Source organism: Lepidochelys kempii, chromosome 2 (genome assembly GCF_965140265.1).
Source record: "Lepidochelys kempii isolate rLepKem1 chromosome 2, rLepKem1.hap2, whole genome shotgun sequence".
Taxonomy (NCBI): Eukaryota; Metazoa; Chordata; order Testudines; family Cheloniidae; genus Lepidochelys; species Lepidochelys kempii.
Window position 1 is genome coordinate 259,929,548 of NC_133257.1, and position 17,560 is coordinate 259,947,107.

The 17,560-nt window shown below is 39.0% G+C and overlaps 1 protein-coding gene and 1 long non-coding RNA gene across 3 annotated transcripts in view; one reads left to right on the forward strand and one right to left on the reverse strand.

Moving 5' to 3' along the window:
- MINDY4 (MINDY lysine 48 deubiquitinase 4) overlaps positions 1 to 17,560 on the forward strand; it is a 100,377-nt gene that overhangs the window by 75,585 nt on the left and 7,232 nt on the right. Inside the window, exons 16-18 of one of the 2 annotated variants that reach the window (XM_073334752.1) lie at positions 11,678 to 11,858; positions 14,905 to 14,977; positions 15,292 to 15,946. In XM_073334752.1, the coding sequence (XP_073190853.1) occupies positions 11,678 to 11,858; positions 14,905 to 14,977; positions 15,292 to 15,454 (417 nt within the window). In that variant the 3' untranslated portion in view covers positions 15,455 to 15,946. Of the gene's footprint in view, positions 1 to 11,677; positions 11,859 to 14,904; positions 14,978 to 15,291; positions 15,947 to 17,560 lie in introns of those variants that run through there. The other variant, XM_073334753.1, reaches the window with a different exon arrangement.
- The window catches only part of LOC140907852 (uncharacterized), a 94,411-nt gene that overhangs the window by 2,785 nt on the left and 74,066 nt on the right, over positions 1 to 17,560 (reverse strand). Inside the window, exon 2 of the long non-coding RNA XR_012157658.1 lies at positions 12,927 to 13,178. This is a non-coding gene — a long non-coding RNA (uncharacterized lncRNA). The remainder of the gene's footprint in view (positions 1 to 12,926; positions 13,179 to 17,560) is intronic.

Consider the following 17,560-nt stretch of genomic DNA (forward strand, 5'->3'; position numbering starts at 1 on the left):
GATTGCACATTGGGGAGCCAGCCTGGATGAATCCTCTAGGTGATGCCACCATATAATTTTGCTACTACCACTAATAATAACAGGGACATAGGACTGGAAGGGACCTCCTGGTTCACTGCGTCCAGTTCCCTGCTATTACAAGCAGCACCATCATATAATCACAGATCTAAACTTATCAAGCGCCGTTTTGAACTTAGGTTATTTGTCCCCACTTCTCCTGTTGGGAGGCTGTTTGAGAACCCCACTCCACTAATGGTTAGAAACCTACCACTAACCTTCAGCCCAATAATATTCCTGACCAGCCTATGCTCATTTGTTCTTGTGCCAACATTGTTGTTGATCTTAAATAGCTCTTTCCCTCCTTTGTGTTTACCTCCCTAATGTATTTGTAGAGAGGAATCAAATCCCTTCTTAGTCTTCATTTTGCTAGACTAATAAAAGACAATGATAATATCTGGCAACATAAAGGGACATGTTTCTTTTCAACATTTAATTTTGAAAATAATATTTTAGTTTCATTTAGAAAGAAAATGCAAAATTAGATTGAAATTTCCAAAATAACCCAGTGAGAGTAATTAACTGCTGGAACAATTTATGTACAGCTGTAGTGGATTATCCATCACTTGAAGTCATTAAATCATGACTGGGTGTCTTTCTAAAAGATATGTTCTTTCACAACCAGAAGTTATTGGGCTTGACTCTGGAATAGTGTTGGAAATTCTATGGCCTGTGCTATACGGGGGGATGAGACTCGATGATCACAATGTTCCCTCTGGCCTTTTCAATTTAGGAATCTATGAAAAGACACCCATCAAGTAATTAGCTAATAATTTGTTTTAACTGATCAAATGCAAATAAATGTATCTGAAAACAAATCCTGACTTTAAATGTTTCCCATATGGCTGAAGTTAGTGGGATTTTCTTAACACTGATAAATTCTAGTGTTTCGTTTTTGTAATGGAAAAAGACTACTACAGTATTCAGGACTAAAACAATAAAGTCAAGAAAATATCCCAATATGATATTAATGTCCAAATTTGATGAATACTGATCAAAACAAAGCAAGGAAAACATGTGCTTTATCTGGTTCATGCTTCTAGTCCTTCCTTAGTATTATTATAAAGAATGTATCACTTCCTTGGCTTGAACCTCAAAAAGATTAGCACCTCTTACAGATGTTTTCCATGCTCCAGAGTGGAAGATGTGTTGTATGTAGCATAACATTAAGTGAGGTTAGTATAGATGATAACTCATCTACTCCTCCACTCTCCCCAAAAAATTCTACATTACCAAATCCCAAAACATCTGAAAACCTGACCTCTTCAACTTATTCTTCAGATACTAAACTTAAGGGATGTGGCGCCTTCTATGAATATGCAGCTGCTTGAGAATTAGAATCATGATCAGCGATATATTTTCCAAGTCAATTATTCTTACTCAGTTGCAGAAACCTCAGTAGACATAATTTCATTTTTTTTTTGGTCTACACTAATTCAAGCATCTGATGCAAACTTTCTTATATTTTATTTGGAACATCTGTCACTGCTGTACATTTGAGTTTTTCGAGTACAACACAATACACACTGGAGGGAATGTAACAAAAATCGGATTCCAGTGGACTCATGTCACCAGGCCTGGAACTCATTGTCATGGTTTCAGAATTAAGGGCCAAGTTCTACTCTCAGTTACACCGATGTGAATCTAGAGTAGCACCGGGAAAGTGGGTGAGGTTACATTGTATTTACTTTGGTGTAGCTGAGAGCAGAACTGGGCTCTAAGTCTTTAGAATTGACTGTTTCCTTCTTAGCAGCATTTCAGTAAATAGGTTCTACATAAAATTACAGTGTGGCAATGAGGATGGTAACTGGAACTAGAAATGGATAAGAACAGTAATTTTTTCAACAGTTAGAGGCTCATGTATGAGACTTATAGTGAATCACAGAATCAGAACATAGGGATGGAAAAGTACTTTGAGGTCATATCCAGTCAACCTCCCAAGTGTAGGATTGTGCCCATTGTCAAGTCTATCTTGAAAAGTCTAAAGCAACAGAGCTACTCTATAGTTGAATACAGTGCACACCATAAAAACTCAATGTTAGCCTCCGCTGCCATGATCCAGACACTATCATGTCTTTAACTCTCACTGCCTTTTCCCATAGCTACTTGGTCATCTTAGCTCCTCATCTTCCCACTTTTTCCTAACATGTTAAGTGCCATGTGATCTGATAGGAGGACTCGGAATCAAGAACTAATCTTGGTTCTGCCAATGGTTCCCACTGTGGTGGCAATGAGCATGTTAGCAAACTTTTCTACCTTCATTTCTTGATTTAGAAAACTGGGACAATGACAGTTATCTGTTAACTCAGCTTATTCATTAAAATGCCACTGATGGGAAATATTAGCTTCAACCCCTTTGACGCAACCTGCACACTGTGTGCACTAACAAGATCTGCTTTACATTAACTCACAAATTCACTGCATATTCTCTGTCTTCTGGTACTTCATCTGTTTATCTGCCCTGTGCAACACTCTTCCCATAACCTTTTGTCTGCTTTGCAGGTGCCTCTTGCACTTAAATGTATTAGAAGCAACTCATCTGGGGGAAAAAGATATCCAACCATCTTAGCTAAGAAACAAGTCATGAAAATATGTACATGCAAAACGGGAACTGGTGGGCAAGCTTTATTATCCATCAGTTTGGCTTTTTATTGTTCGGTAATGAGCACTCAGTAGAGATTCTGCTTCATGTATGGATTCTGCAAAGGCACTGTAATATCTCTATAAATTACTGGTGAGCTCCATTATGGAGAAAAATATGTGTTCCATCTTAAGGTATCCATCATTTAAAAAAATTTGTTCTTGACTCCTTGTTTATTCAAATCCCTTTCTAGCTTGGAAATGAAATGTGTTTCCTTACAGAAAACTTTTTGTCTTCTATCTCATCCGTGGATTTGTTTTCATAGGGTTGGTCATTACTGTTGGGATATTAACACTGACTTGTTTAAGAAAAGACAAAACAACAAGATTGCAGCATTTCTTTATTTAAACCTTAGATTTTAGAGATTTTCACAGATTTTGCAAGCATCTATAGCAGAAAGAGTTTGGTCAAATATAGCCCAAATTTCTGTAGCATTGGACTGTCTCTGATGTCACTGCGAGTAAATCTTGACTTCTTGAAAATGAAATGTTAAACTTTTGCACTACCAACCTCTGTTCTCAAAACCACCACTGTTATTTTTACATGTATTATTTACATTGCAGTGGCACCTAAAGGCCCCAGTCAGGGTGGGGTCCCATTGAATTAAACACTGCATCCACATGATGAGAAGAACCAAAGAGCTTACAATCACCAGCCTTTGGATCTACCACTTGCACATTATGATTGGTGAAGCCTGTAACTGGTGTGGAAATTCATTATTATTACCTGTCTGTCTTGGATGACAGGCTTCACTCAGCACCATGATGTCTGCATGCCTTTTTGAGCACAAGTTGCATATGGCATTTGACCCACAGCCATCACTTCATTTGCTATAGATCTCTTTAATCTGACCTGTGTAAGGCACCAGTGATATAATAATTGGTAATAATTGTATGTTGTGGCTGCATATAGGGTCTTGTTCAAAGCCCACTGCAGTCAAAGGGAGTTTGGTCACTTATTTCAGTGAGGTTTGGATTGGACCCAAATCTTTTTCCATTCTTCTCCATTATTTTTCACCTTTTCATCTGTTTCCTATTTCATCATGTGAGACAGTTCTTCTTCTATATCAAAACTGTCCAGTGCCATATTGTTCTGTGTTTGTCCAGCGCTTAGCACAGTGGGGTCTTGGTCCATGACTAGAGCTCTTAGGTGCTACCACAATACAAATAATAATATTAATAAATTACATACTGCTTCTGTTATACTAATGACTGTCTACTTCTAGTTGAACTCAAAGATCTCTGTTTAAAACGTTTTTGTTTCTGGCAGGGCTGGCATATTCTTCTATTTATCAATATTCCCAAACATTTGTAATTGAATTTTGTTTTCTTTAATCTACTTGAAACCTGCTACATTGTAATGGCCACAACTGCTCTGCCCTTCATGCCACCTGGAACTGGAAAACATATAATTGCAAGTATACTAAATAGTGTATTACCCAGGGGGAGTGAGCTAGTGTTTTATTGCAGGTGGAATAAGTGTGCTGAGGCTGTGATACTGTAGATGTCCCAAGGAATGTAAAAAGGGAATCTTCTTTTATAGTATCGACTCCTCAGACTAACGTTGTGGGCACATCATTTAATATTAATGCCTGACAGCAAATGTCATTGTAATCAAAACCTTTGTTAATAGAACAGACAATGTGCAATTTCCTGTAAACACTTAAGCACCGGCTAATTATATCCATTTGTAGTAGCACGTCCACCCCTCATGGATGCCCCCTTGTCTCTGGTCGTAGCATTGCACAGGGTCTGTGTCTCTGGTGTCCCCATATCAGGCTCTCCCTTGCACCTACAATAGCCTTTCTCAGCCTGCCTCTTCTCCCATCTCCCACCTAGATGTTCTCTGGCTTGGCACTCCAGGCAACTCACAAAAACTCCTTCTGGGATAAGCCCTTCTGCCCCTCTCAGGCTTCATGATAGTTTCCTTGTTGGCCCTACCTCAGGGCTTCCCCTGTAGGAGCCTGACCTGCTCCTGTAATGTCCTTTCTCCATTGCTTCTTGTCTACTAAACCCTATCCCAGGACTTCTGTTTGCCAGAGACGTGTCTCTTCCGCAGTCTGTTCCCATATGAGCTCCCTCAGTCTACTTATAAGTCATAGCTCTGCCTCGTCTGGCCAGGAGGCAATTAGTCAATCACCCCCTAGGAGCAGAGCATGACTAATAGGAACTCTTCCCCTTGCCTTGCAGGTGATGGGGGTTGAGTCCTATCACACCGTTACATCCATTTTATCCAGGCAGGACAAAAAGTAATGGGCTTAATCTTCAGCAAGAGAGATTTAGGTTGGATATTAGAAAAGTTTCTAACTACAAGAGCAGCTAAACTCTACAATAGACTTCCAAGGAAGGTTGTGGAATACCCATCATGGGAGGTTTTTAAGAACAGGTTGGACAACCACCTGTCAGGGATGGTCTAGGTTTACTGGTCCTGCCTTAGCACAGGGGACTGGACTTGATGACCTCTTGAGGTTCTTTCCAGCCCTACTTGCCTATGATTCTATGAAAGTGAATCCCACTGAGTTCAGTAGGATTGGGGAGTTTTTAAAAGGGGCATTAATGAGTTAGCAAACTATTGCCTTGATCCCAGACAGTGATCTGTATGGCTGGGCCTTTGTACCCACATAGAATCCTATTGACTTCAGCAGTGTTGCTGGGTGAAATTTTAATAATATATTTGCTGAAAAATGCAGTTTTGTTGACCCAAAACTATTTGCAAATTCATATTGAGTCCACTGAATAGATTTAATTGAACTGAAAAAAATCAAAATATTTTGGAAATGTCAAAATAAAACTTTTTTTTTTCCTACACAGAGGATTTTTTTTTCAATTCACTGGAGATTTTGAAAAAAAAACGTTTTGTTTTTCCCAAAAGAATTAAAACAATTTTTTTTTCAGAATTGCCAGTAAACCCATATTTCCCCCCCCGAGCTCTACTCAACTTTGCAAGATGGGACTTTGCAGGAGGGGAGCTTGTAAGTGTAACACTGTAACAAATGTTGCAGTACCCAGGCAAACAAAAATAAGGCAGGAAATGGCAGGGTTGATATTATAAATAAATACAATTCAAATTTAAATAATGTAAAACACAGCAAGCAGAAAAATTAAAAACTATGCTAGATATGATGGAACTAAAAAAACAACCACATCAGCCATGGCCATTCAGTCATCTTGTTTTTTCTGATGTTGCATCCTCTTCCCATCTGAATTATAAACGTTACAAGGAATGATGAGAACATTAATTTGTATCTGCTCAAGCTGTGTGCCTTACTAAAGCACCAAAAACAGGAAAAAAAACCTTTGCCTCATATGTATTGTGTCTGAAGAAAACTTAGCAAGAATGCAGTTGTCCTGTGCTATAAGAAGATAAGCTATGAACGGTAAAATATGTGCAGATTCAGGAACTTTCACAAGGGCAGATACATTGGAAATGATTCTGCCACAGTAAGTGTTGGTGAGGAGAGTTAAATTTGCCATTGTGCAAGTATGAAATTAAGTCAGATGGTTAAAAAGACCACCCACAGAGTTGGAAATGAGTCTTTCTTTGCAGGTGCTCTCTTCTGAAAGGTTGACATTTTCCAAAGATGAAAATTGCCTCAGTGAAATTTATGAGGGTACTTAAGGGATTTGTAAGGGAGGGGCACCGTGGTAGGGAAGTCTCTGTAGGATTGTAAACATGCAGCATAAGAAGATACCTAACTCCCTATATTCCCCCCACCTTTCTGCCTGCAATAGATTAATAAGCATCTGTCAAAAGTGATGAAATATTTTAAAACTGATGCATTATAGTATTTAATTAATTTGTGATACTAATATAGGCTCCTTAAGAGGGGACTCTCTTCATACTTGTCTCCTGTAAAGTACAAAGCATATGGCTGGCCCATAACAAAAATGACAATTGTTAAATATTAAGAAGTCCAAGAGCCAGATCTCTCTGCAAGCTCTTAGGGTTGGTTTACACTACCGTGGTAAGTCGACCTAAGTTTTGCTACTTCAGTTACATGAGTAATGTAACTGAAGTGGACGCAGCTTAAGTCGACTTACTGCACTGTCTACACCGCACTGTGTCATGGGAGATGCTCTCCCACTGACTTACCTTACTCTTTGCAGGGAGTTGGATTACCGGAGTCGACGGGAGAGTGGTCTGCCATTGACTTAGCGGGTCTTCACCAGACCCGCTAAATCGACACTGCTGCATCAATCACAGCAGTGCTGATCTACCGGTAAATGTAGACATGGCCTAAGTAAATAGGCCTGCCTAAAGGATTTCAGCAGACCAAGAGGAGAGAAGGGAATCTTTGGGTTTTTATTTACATACTCTGAATTCTGCATGTGCATCAGTGTGATTTCAGCAGACAAAGATGAATGAGTCTCCTGAGTGTGAGACATCAGGAAAATATGCAAGCTCTTCTTACTAGTGGGTGAGGCTGGGCAAACAACTGGCTTCTTTGGCCAGCAAGAGGCATGGGTACAGCATTCATCTCCTCTTGCAGAAAAAGTTGGATATTTGACTGCCATTATCTTCTTGAAGGTGACTACATCAGAAATCCCAGGGTGGGATTTTTAAAAGCCCTCAATGTTGGCCTAAATTTGAAGTTTGACCATTGACTTCAATGGAAGCAAGTTAGGCCACCAAATGAGCACTTGTGAAAATTCCACTTTTAGTGTAGCATATTACCCTTCTCACTGTGTTATTGGTCTCTGGTCTCAAATCTTGGGGAAAGCTGATAGTATTTGTTTCATTGAAGCCCTTGATTATCAGTCCTACGAATAACACTACTTTATGATACAGTTAAGACCAACTCTTCCTCTAGTGTAATTGGTGTAGCTCTGTTGTTTACAATAGCTGAGGATTTGGCATGCAGTATTTTAAACACTAGTGGAACGCTTATGTTAATGCAGTATGTGCTTTTAGTTCTTTGTGCAATATACATATCTGAGGCTCAGTCCTGCAAGCCTTACTCACATGAGCAGCCCTATTGACATCAGTGGGACTGTTCGAGTGAATAAGAGCTAGAGTGGAACTTTGGTTGGAAACCTTTTTCTATTTCCTTAATCTCACATCAGCACATATTGTTTGAAGCCTTTTGGGCATTATTTTAGCAGCCATTTATGGGATGACAGCATTACAAGGAAGTCACTGTTCACATTTGTCTTTGATTTACAAGAATACTAATATAAGCATCTTTGTAAAGTGAAATATTTTCATCAATTTCCCTCTTATTCGAAATCTTTTGAAATCTTGGATCTATGTACTTCTCTTATTGTTATTCCTTTTATGTTCTATTTTTTTAGCTTTTAACTTTGCAAAATTTCTTCTGTACTTTTGAGCCAAGAATTTACAAACCCTCCCTCTCCAAACTATTGAATAAAAGGATGTGTTATATAGACATTAACAAAGTAATGAGTCAGTTACTTATTGATCTAGAGAATTGTTTCCTAACATCACAAGGAACTCTGCTTCAGGAAGATGCTTGATTTTGTATTTATATAACATTTCAGATGCAAAATACATTTCTTTTTAACAAAAGTGCATAATTCACAATGCTGAGAATTTTGTTGAGATTTTTATAATAGAATGGGCTACACACCATATGCTGTATTTTTTCTGCTGATTAGCTCACATTGGTGGCTATAGGCAATGTGCCTGAGAATTGGAAGCAGCATTATGTATACAATATATACCATAATGTCCACAGTAGCAAATATACCTGCTAGAACCCTCTCCTGACCTCTTTATTCAGTCCCAGGAACGAAGGAACGAAGGAATGATCAGATCAGATCCAGAGCAGCAGTCCGCGTAGTCCAAAATCCTTTCTCTGACAGTGGCCAACGCCAGAAGCTTTAGGGAAAGTTGCAAGAAGCCACGTAAAGGACAATTATTATGGAAAACCAGCCCCAAGGGAAGGTTTTGTTTTAGTCAGTGGATGAGGATTTAGAGCCTTTTCATATATTTTTATTCACCCTAATGTAACTGTGGATATTCTCATTACCCATATAAATATCCAAACTTCTTTTGGCTATTCTTCTGGCTCTGTCAATCTGTTTCTTCACTTCACTGTTTTCTTCACTGTTTATTCACTACAATACCCACCTGCTGAAGTGAAGAAACAGATTGACAGAGCCAGAAGAATACCCAGAAGTCACCTACTCTAGGACAGGCCCAACAAAGAAAGTAACAGAACGCCACTAGCCGTCACCTTCAGCCCCCAACTAAAACCTCTCCAATGCATCATCAAGGATCTACAACCTATCCTGAAGGACGATCCCTCACTCTCACAGACCTTGGGAGACAGGCCAGTCCTTGTTTACAGACACGCCAACCTGAAGCAAATACCAGCAACCACACACCACACAACAAAAACACTAACCCAGGAACTTATCCTTGCAACAAAGCCCATTGCCAACTCTGTCCACATATGTATTCAAGGGACACTATCATAGGACCTAATAAATGGACACAAATCAAACATCAAGAATTATAACATTCAAAAACCAGTTGGAGAACACTTCAACCTCCCTGGTCACTCAATTTCAGGCTTAAAAGTCACAATTCTGCAACAAAAAAACTTCAAAAACAGACTCCAACGAGAAACTGGAGAATTGGAATTAATTTGCAAACTGGACACCATTAAATTAGGCTTGAATAAAGACTGGGAGTGGATGGGTCATTACACAAATTAAAAATTATTTCCCCATGCTAATTTTTCCCCTGCTGTTACTCACACCTTCTTGTCAACTGTTTGAAATGAACCATCCTGATTATCACTACAAAAGTTTTTTTTCTCCTGATGATAATAGCCCACCTTATTTGATTAGTCTCGTTACAGTTGGTATGGCAACACCCATTTTTTCATGTTCTCTGTGTATATATATCTTCCTACTGTATTTTCCAGTGCATGCATCTGATGAAGTGGGTTTTAGCCCACGAAAGCTTATGCCCAAATAAATTTGTTAGTCTCGAAGGTGCCACAGGTACTCCTCGTTTATTCTAATGTTAAGCAGTTCTAAAGTTAAGATTTGTACAGCATCTAGCACAATAGGATTGGGGTCTCTAGGCACTACCTCAATAGAAATACTTATAGTAATAATAAAAGCTATTCTATTAAAATAGAAGTTTTATTTTTGTCTTTAGTTTCCCTAAATAATTTCTGGAAGATAAAACTGTCAGCAGTTCTATGGGAAAAACAAAGCTGCTTTGTGATAAGATGCCATATTTCAATTACAGGAATATAGCAAATAACTAAATATCCTTTATAGCTGAAAACTAAAATCCCAACAGGAAGAAAAAAGAAAGGTGTTCCTGATTCATTAAACAATCTAGCTACTATATTTACCCATTTACATGTTAGTAGAGGGGCTGAAATCCTGAACTTGCTCCCTGCTGTAAAATGTACTGCATGATAGTCTGGTCCCAGTAAGTGAACACATCTGCTGTTGCTCACTGTGAACCAATACCTCCGGACATTGCATTGATTTCAGGAGGGTGTCATCATAAAAGGGCAACCCAGGACTTGGGGAGGGAAGGGGATGGTGTTCATCATGGAACAGATTAAGGCAGGAAAAGAAAATCTCAAATCTCTTATTGACTTCAGTGGATATAGGAGCATGGCCTAAATAATTTACCTATCAGTATGTTGTAAACACCAGAATATATATATAAAACATGCACCCCAAGAAGAGTTTTTACCCCAAAAAGGAAGACGTGTCAGAGTCTCTATGAAGTCCAGTAGGGACTTTGCTATTGCTATTGATTTTACGTGGAAGGTGGTCAGATTCTACAGTGGTGGGCAGCAGGATAAAACCCTATGATAGATAGATAGATAGATTAGATTAGATTAGATTAGATGATAAATTAGGTGATTATTCAAAAAATATCAATAATACTGTATTTACTTATATTTCAAACTGTTGGGAGATTTAAAAATAATGGCTATTCAAGTAAAGTACACTTTTTTCCCCCCACGAAGAATACTTATGTTGTGCCTTTAGTCTGAGGGTAGAACTTCCATATGAGGTCAGCAGGAGTTGCACATGTGATTTAAGCGCATGATAAGGCCTTTACAATTGAAGGTTAAAAAGAAAGAACTGAGGTCCATCAAAGGCGGCCCAATAATAATGTGTTGATTTTACTCCATCTGAGATTCTGAGAATCTTTCCGTTTTAGTAACAATGGAAAAGGTTGTTCAACGTGAAAAGATTTTATTGTTTTATTAGACTCGTTCAAAACAAAACAAAACCCAAACCCCTGAATTTGAAATGCCAATGAAAAAATGTGTTGAAATGCAGGGATTATATTAGATTGTAAACTCTTCAGAACGGGGATTTAGTCTTCCAATATGTCTGTACGGCACCTCGGAATAACTAAATCATGATCTTCATATTACTCTGCTCTTTTCAGTGTGGTTTAGTAGCTACGGCAGCTAACTGGATTCTCCTTACTTCTGAATTCCAGGGATGGAATCCTGGGCCCATTGACGCCAATGGGAGTTCTGCCACTGACTTCAGTCAGGCCAGGATTTTGCCCTCTGTGAAAAAGAGGTGTTCTTAATTGTGGTTAGCTAACTCAGGTTGAAATAGCAGTGAAGATACAGTAAATTGGCTTTTAACTTAGGTTAGTAACTTGAGTTTAACCCCAGGCTCCCCTGTAGGCTTTAACTCAAACTGCTAACCTGCGTTAAAGGCCAAGTTGCAGTGTCTTCACTACTAATTTAACCCCTGTTAATTAACCCAAGATAAGAACATACCTTTGTTGCAGTGAAAAACATATCTGTGTGTAACCTTGGGCAAGTTACTGAGCCTAATTGTGCCTCAGATTACCTAACTGCAAAAATAGGGGAAATAACCTGTACCGGCTTTAGAGGTGTACTATGAGCCTTAATTAATTAATGTTGAAGGCGATACATAAGTGAAAATTATTGTTGTTTTTATTATTGTACACCATGAACTGTTTTGTTTTTCATGCTATCTCTGTTTCTTCCAGGTTGGCTGCTATTTGAAGACCCCTAGGTATCCCATTTGGGTCGTATGCAGTGAAAGCCATTTCAGTGTGCTTTTTTGCTTGAGAAAGGACTTACTAGGTGACTGGAAAACGGAACGGAGATTTGATCTCTATTACTATGATGGCCTGGCCAACCAGGAAGAGGAAATACGGTTAACAGTTGGTATGTATAGGAGAACCTTTGCATTTCCTCCACAGTGACAGTAACAGCATCATACCTGAAAGAAGAGTCCTGATAATATAACCCAAATCTAGCCGAACTATTAGAGGTTTGGTGCCCACTTCCTAGGTTTCCATTATGAGTTACAATAAATAGTGGTTTGCAGCAGGATAATTTTGAGGTTAAGATAAGGGTCCTTAAATGTTTAAAAGTTTAAAATGTGCCCTGTTTCCCAGAAGCTGCTACACCTTTAAAGAAAGCTGATTTCTAAGGGCTAGATTGTGGTCTGGTCTGTCCAGACTCACAGGGCCATAAACCAGTTGTGACTTTGGATAGGCTCCACATCTCTGCAGGCGCAGGGGACAGAGTAGATCCCGCAGTCTCAGTATTTCCCCCTCCCCTTGCAGGATGGGTTGGAAATGACAGAGAGGGTGGGGAACGGTTATAGCCTTAGTTTGAACCTTAATGCTCCTTCGGGGACAGCTGAGTTGGTGCAGAGAATATAGTAAGCTGCTGCTAATACGGTCCAATTCCTTCCTTGGACTGCTCGTGAGGCAGCACATCTGCACACTGCCCTTTAGTCATGGCTAGTTGTAAAATGGACAATCTGGCCACTCATTAAACAGAGCTGATGTGCCCAACCCTTGAGAGTTGCAGTCAGGAGTTGTGGGGGCTCAGGAGAATCTTTCAAGATTTGGTCTTTGGTAAGTGAAATTGTAGCAGCACCATAGTTTGTATCATCTTACTCAAATTCACCGAGAGCCCACCCTACTGGGATGATTATGATGGTTGTATGTTATCTCCATAAATAAACAGGTACCCATATGTGGTCTATTTCAGAAGTGAGAAGACTTACTAACATATATCGTACAAAGGGCCACTAGGAGAGGACATTTATTATAACTAGCTCCTGCTATCCTTACATACAGCTACTATTTTTTTTTTCATATGCCCCAATTTTTTTTGAAACGTATGCCTCTTGGGCTGACCTTTTCTGTGATTTTTTCCAATGTTTTTGTAAGTTTGAGAAAAAACATTTCAGTTTTGCTTTGTTAAAGAGCAACAACATACCTTTTGGTTTAAGCCAGTCTTATTAGTTGTCTATGGTCAAGGAGAATCCTTACTTATTAATTATTTCTAACAGCGGTGAGTTTCAGTTTGTGGCAAGGACGTCCTTTGTCAGCATAGCAGTAGAGACCTAGGTTCTATTTACACCTCTGCTACTAACATCTGTGTCAACTTGGGCAAGTCACTTCACCTCTGTTGGTCTGAGTTTATCCATCAGTAGAACAGGAATAATAATACTTGCTCACACGTTGAGATCTGTGGATGAGAAATTGCTAATTATTATTTTGTGTATTGTTTCTTTGTACCATTCAACCAACTCTTATCACTCCAATTTATTTCTCCTCTGGAATTAGGCTTGGATTCAGAAGTATGTTTTAAATTTAAGGCATCACACCCACAAACAGTTTGTACTACTAAATCTTTTCTTATCTTTGGAATTTTGCAGTACTGCATTAACGCCAAATAGTTTCACCATTCTGGCTAGAAAATCTCTCCAAGATTCCTCTGAGCTTGTTGTGTGTCTTTGGAGATAGCCATCCTGCTCAGTACAAACTTTGTTTGATCTAGAGAAAAGTTGGGGTTCTTTAACATCTCCTAAAAAGTGTAACTGAGTCTTCTGAGTCCTTAGGTGCTGTGCTTTCTGTGACCAGATGTGCAAAAGTAGTGTTCCTTGAAATGATGACCTTCACCCAGAGCTGTACTTTGTAACCAAGAAGGCAGGATCAAAGCCTGGTAAAGCCTTTTGCAAAAATAGAGAAAGAGTGAAGAAGTGGATAGCAGAATTAACTTCATTCGGAGTGAAATTTTCCCTTGTGTAGGGGACCAGAACATAATCTATGTAGGACTTAACTGATGTACAGTCTCATGCTAGCCGTTTGCATAAGGGCAGATTTTATCTATGGTGCTCACTCATATGGACCCATTTGCTGCAAGATAGAGAGGATACCTGTTATCTCTTTCCAAAAAATAGAGCAAATCCAGGGTGGCAGAACTTCACTCTGCTTTACAGGGCAAAAAGGGCCTTCTTCCACACAGAAAGTCCTACTCAAATATAGGAGGCAAACAGGCTAATTTATTTGGAGGAAACGATGCACTCCATGAGAACTTTAAATGTCTCTCGTGTTTTACCCATGTGCCTTTGTCAGTCATTCAGAGAATCTCCATGGGTTTGGGGATATTTATTATATATTTTACACAGAACTTTTAGAAAAGAATAAAGGTTTTTTGGACTTCTGGAGAAACGTCACTGATCTTTATAATGATTACAGATGACGACCATCTGTGTATCTTACCCCATTCAAACATCCTTTGAACTCAGTACTCTTTAAAATGGGGTTCTCAAGAGCATAGTCATTTACTAAATTGCTGGGGGAAATATAACTGTCGTTGAAGTTATTAGAAGGTGGCATTTTCTCCAGAGGTGCATTTACCACCCCCAACTTCAAGGCAGCCGCCATAAGTTACAATAAATAGTTTGAGTGACTTAATTGAAATGGAATTGATTGAGGCTATTAGCTATTGCATGTATATTTATTGCTGTACTTCCCGTTAAAAAGAGTTTTGTCCCATATTTAAGAAGAGAGGTCTTGTGTGTGCCACTGTAGGCTTTGTGGAAAAATGATTGGTAAAACATAAGTGGTTCTGAATGGCAGGGTACCATTTTTAAATAACAGAAGTACCACTTACGAGGTTTTCAGACTATCATACTTTTCTTTAAACTACACCTTTGCTCATATTACATTACCAGACTCATCCTGAATGGAATCGGCTCTATATGATAATATTTGATCTGCCATTCCATGCCAATATTGTTTGCAGGTTTTGGAAAGAGGATTTAGCACGTAGATTGTCACCACTTTGGGGCAGGAACTATGTTCTTGTTCTGTGTTTGTACAGTGCCTAACACAGTGGGGCTCTGGTCCATGATGTTGACTTCCAGACATGATGATGGTCATGATAAATATCTGAAATGTCTCTGCAGATACAGTTCAGCCTTACACTGAAGATAAAGAAAATGACCTTATTCCTCCACTTGAGCACTGTATTAGGACAAAGTAAGTAACCCTCATCTACAATTTTGTAGCACAGATAGTTTCAGTTCCCTAACTTTTTTTCTCAAAATGAGGTTTTGACTTGCCATAAAATAAATATGTTCAGCTTAGTCGTAAAGAGTTGTTGGTTAACGAAAAGAAAGGACCTCAATGAGCCAGAGTTGGTAACAGAACATATCGGAAATAGGGTTCTGTTCCTGTATGATGTTATGATGACCACATTAATGGGCTGGGATGTTCAATTTAGTGCTTAAAGAAACCTTCAGTAAATCACTAAGAGCTGACCATGTCACAGTAATTCTCCTTGACTTCCATAGGACCAAAATTGGGCCCCCGAAAGCAATTTGTTACAAGAGCACAAAATGCATGAACATAAGAACGGCCATACTAGGTCCGATCAAAGTTCCATCTAGCTCAGCATCCTGTCTTCCGACAGTGGACAATGCCAGATGCCCCAGAGGGAATGAACAGAACAGGTGATCATCAAGTGATCCAACCCCTGGCGCCCATTCCCAGCTTCTGCCAAAAGGAGTGAAAAGGAGAAGAAAAGCCCTTTTTTTCTGTCCTCTTAAATGTCCAAATTCAAAGCACAGGGAAGCACAAGGAACTGTAATATGAATGGGATTTAGACATGAATGGGGAAAAAAACAGTAACAGGGCAGACAATGCTGTGAGCTTAACAGAGCAAACACTACTTGTAAGATAAACATGCATGCTTTAAATAAAACATGAGCACGGGGGCAGAATAAGGTATGTGTACGGATACTCATAAATATAGGGGGTATGCTGTTATAATAGCATTAACTCAAACAACTCATGGTATAGAAGTCATCCTGGTGATGGCCATTATAGGTAAGGCTACAGAACAGTTTCTATTATAATTTTCTCTTTTCACATGCTCACAACTCTCTGAAACATTCAACCTTTTAACCAAAATATTCCATGCTTGGGGTCAGCCTGATGGTGTTTTATTGATCGATTGATTTTTTTTTTTTATTGAAGGTTTGAGTAAAATCCTTTTTATCCCTGGTGGTGGTAAAAAAAATCTCAAATATTTCCATAGTAAAAAAAATTGTGATCACCCTTTCTTTTATTGTGATAACTACAAAAAAACCCACTGCTATTTGAAACTGTAGTCCTGGCTTTTTAACAGGCGTCTATGAGGAGTATGTGATTTCTCAAGATTGCAAAAGACCATGTTTTTACACAATGTTCTGATTGTTTGAAGAAATGGGACTGAGCATGCACAATAGAAATTGGTTTTGTTTTGTTCGGTAAGCTCTTAGGGCAAATTCTGCCCTCAAATATGGACACCACTCCCACTGCAATGGATATTTCATGCACATATCAGAGGACAGATTTTGGTATTTAAAAATAAGTGTGGTGGTCATGGTTGTGCAGCTATTTAAGGGCTTAATCCAGTTAATACATTAAAGTGGATGGGAAGATTCCCAATTGTGTCAATGGAGGGGGATGGGGATTATGTGCGCAACTAGCTAAACAAAGAAATGTATCCTCTCCACTGGCAGAGCTTGGAAAATCCCTTAACTGGGTATCTCTGAAGCAAGAAACATATGTGCATCATAGGTGAAGACTGTAGCACTTGTTATATCAGCAACACAAACAGCTCCACATTTTTTAATTCCCTATTGTCATCTTCCACGTCCACCCCCAGTTTTCTTTTAAAAAAACAAGCTGGGACATTAACTGTCTAACATCATTGCAATGCAAAGCTCATATTACACAGTCAGCATCACAACAAGTTAGAAAAGGCACAACATAACATTACAACAGATACATTAGCACAGCTTGGTATTCTCATGATCTGGCTAAACACACAGCCTAACAGATGACAGTTTAGAATATGAAACCTATGCCCAAAGAATACACCGGATGGGCAATGCAGACAAAGTTAAATTTGTTGTTATAATCACTTTGTTTCCTGACTTTTGCGGATTGCCATATTGCAACACAATTCTACACAGCGTTTTTTTTAACTTTTCCCTGCATTAATTTTTAGAGGGTGGAATTAAAAATGAATTCCACTCTCAGCATATCTATATGTATCAGTTCTAAGGACTAAAGGTTGTCTCATTGATCTGTCTGTCTGTCTAGTGCTCTTATTGATAAGTTGCTAATCATTGTACTGGAGAACTGTCAGCAGGCAGCCAATCAAAGAGTAGCAAGTCTAGAGGGTGGTCATGTTACACTCCTTCCCCCAACCCCCATGTGATTACTGTGTTCCTTAGAATCACCAGAAGGCACAGAGGGAAAATGAAAAACAAATATTGTGTGTTCTTATGTGTAACTGAAAATCCATGTGCTAAGTATGTTCCGGAAACAAAGGTTATTATAAAGCAGGCACTGAAGTATACATGCAGAGAGAGAGAGAAGGAAAAATACTTTATATGGTACAGGCAGAGCAGAGGAAATACTTCAAAAAACCCCTTGTATTAAACAAAAACAATCCTTAGTCCCTACTTGATACCTGTTGCCATAAGACTCTCACTATGGAGGCAAGAATAGCTGCAAGATTTGGGGCAAGTTTGTTATTTGCCCCTCTAGATTCTCAGAACCAAGAAGTTT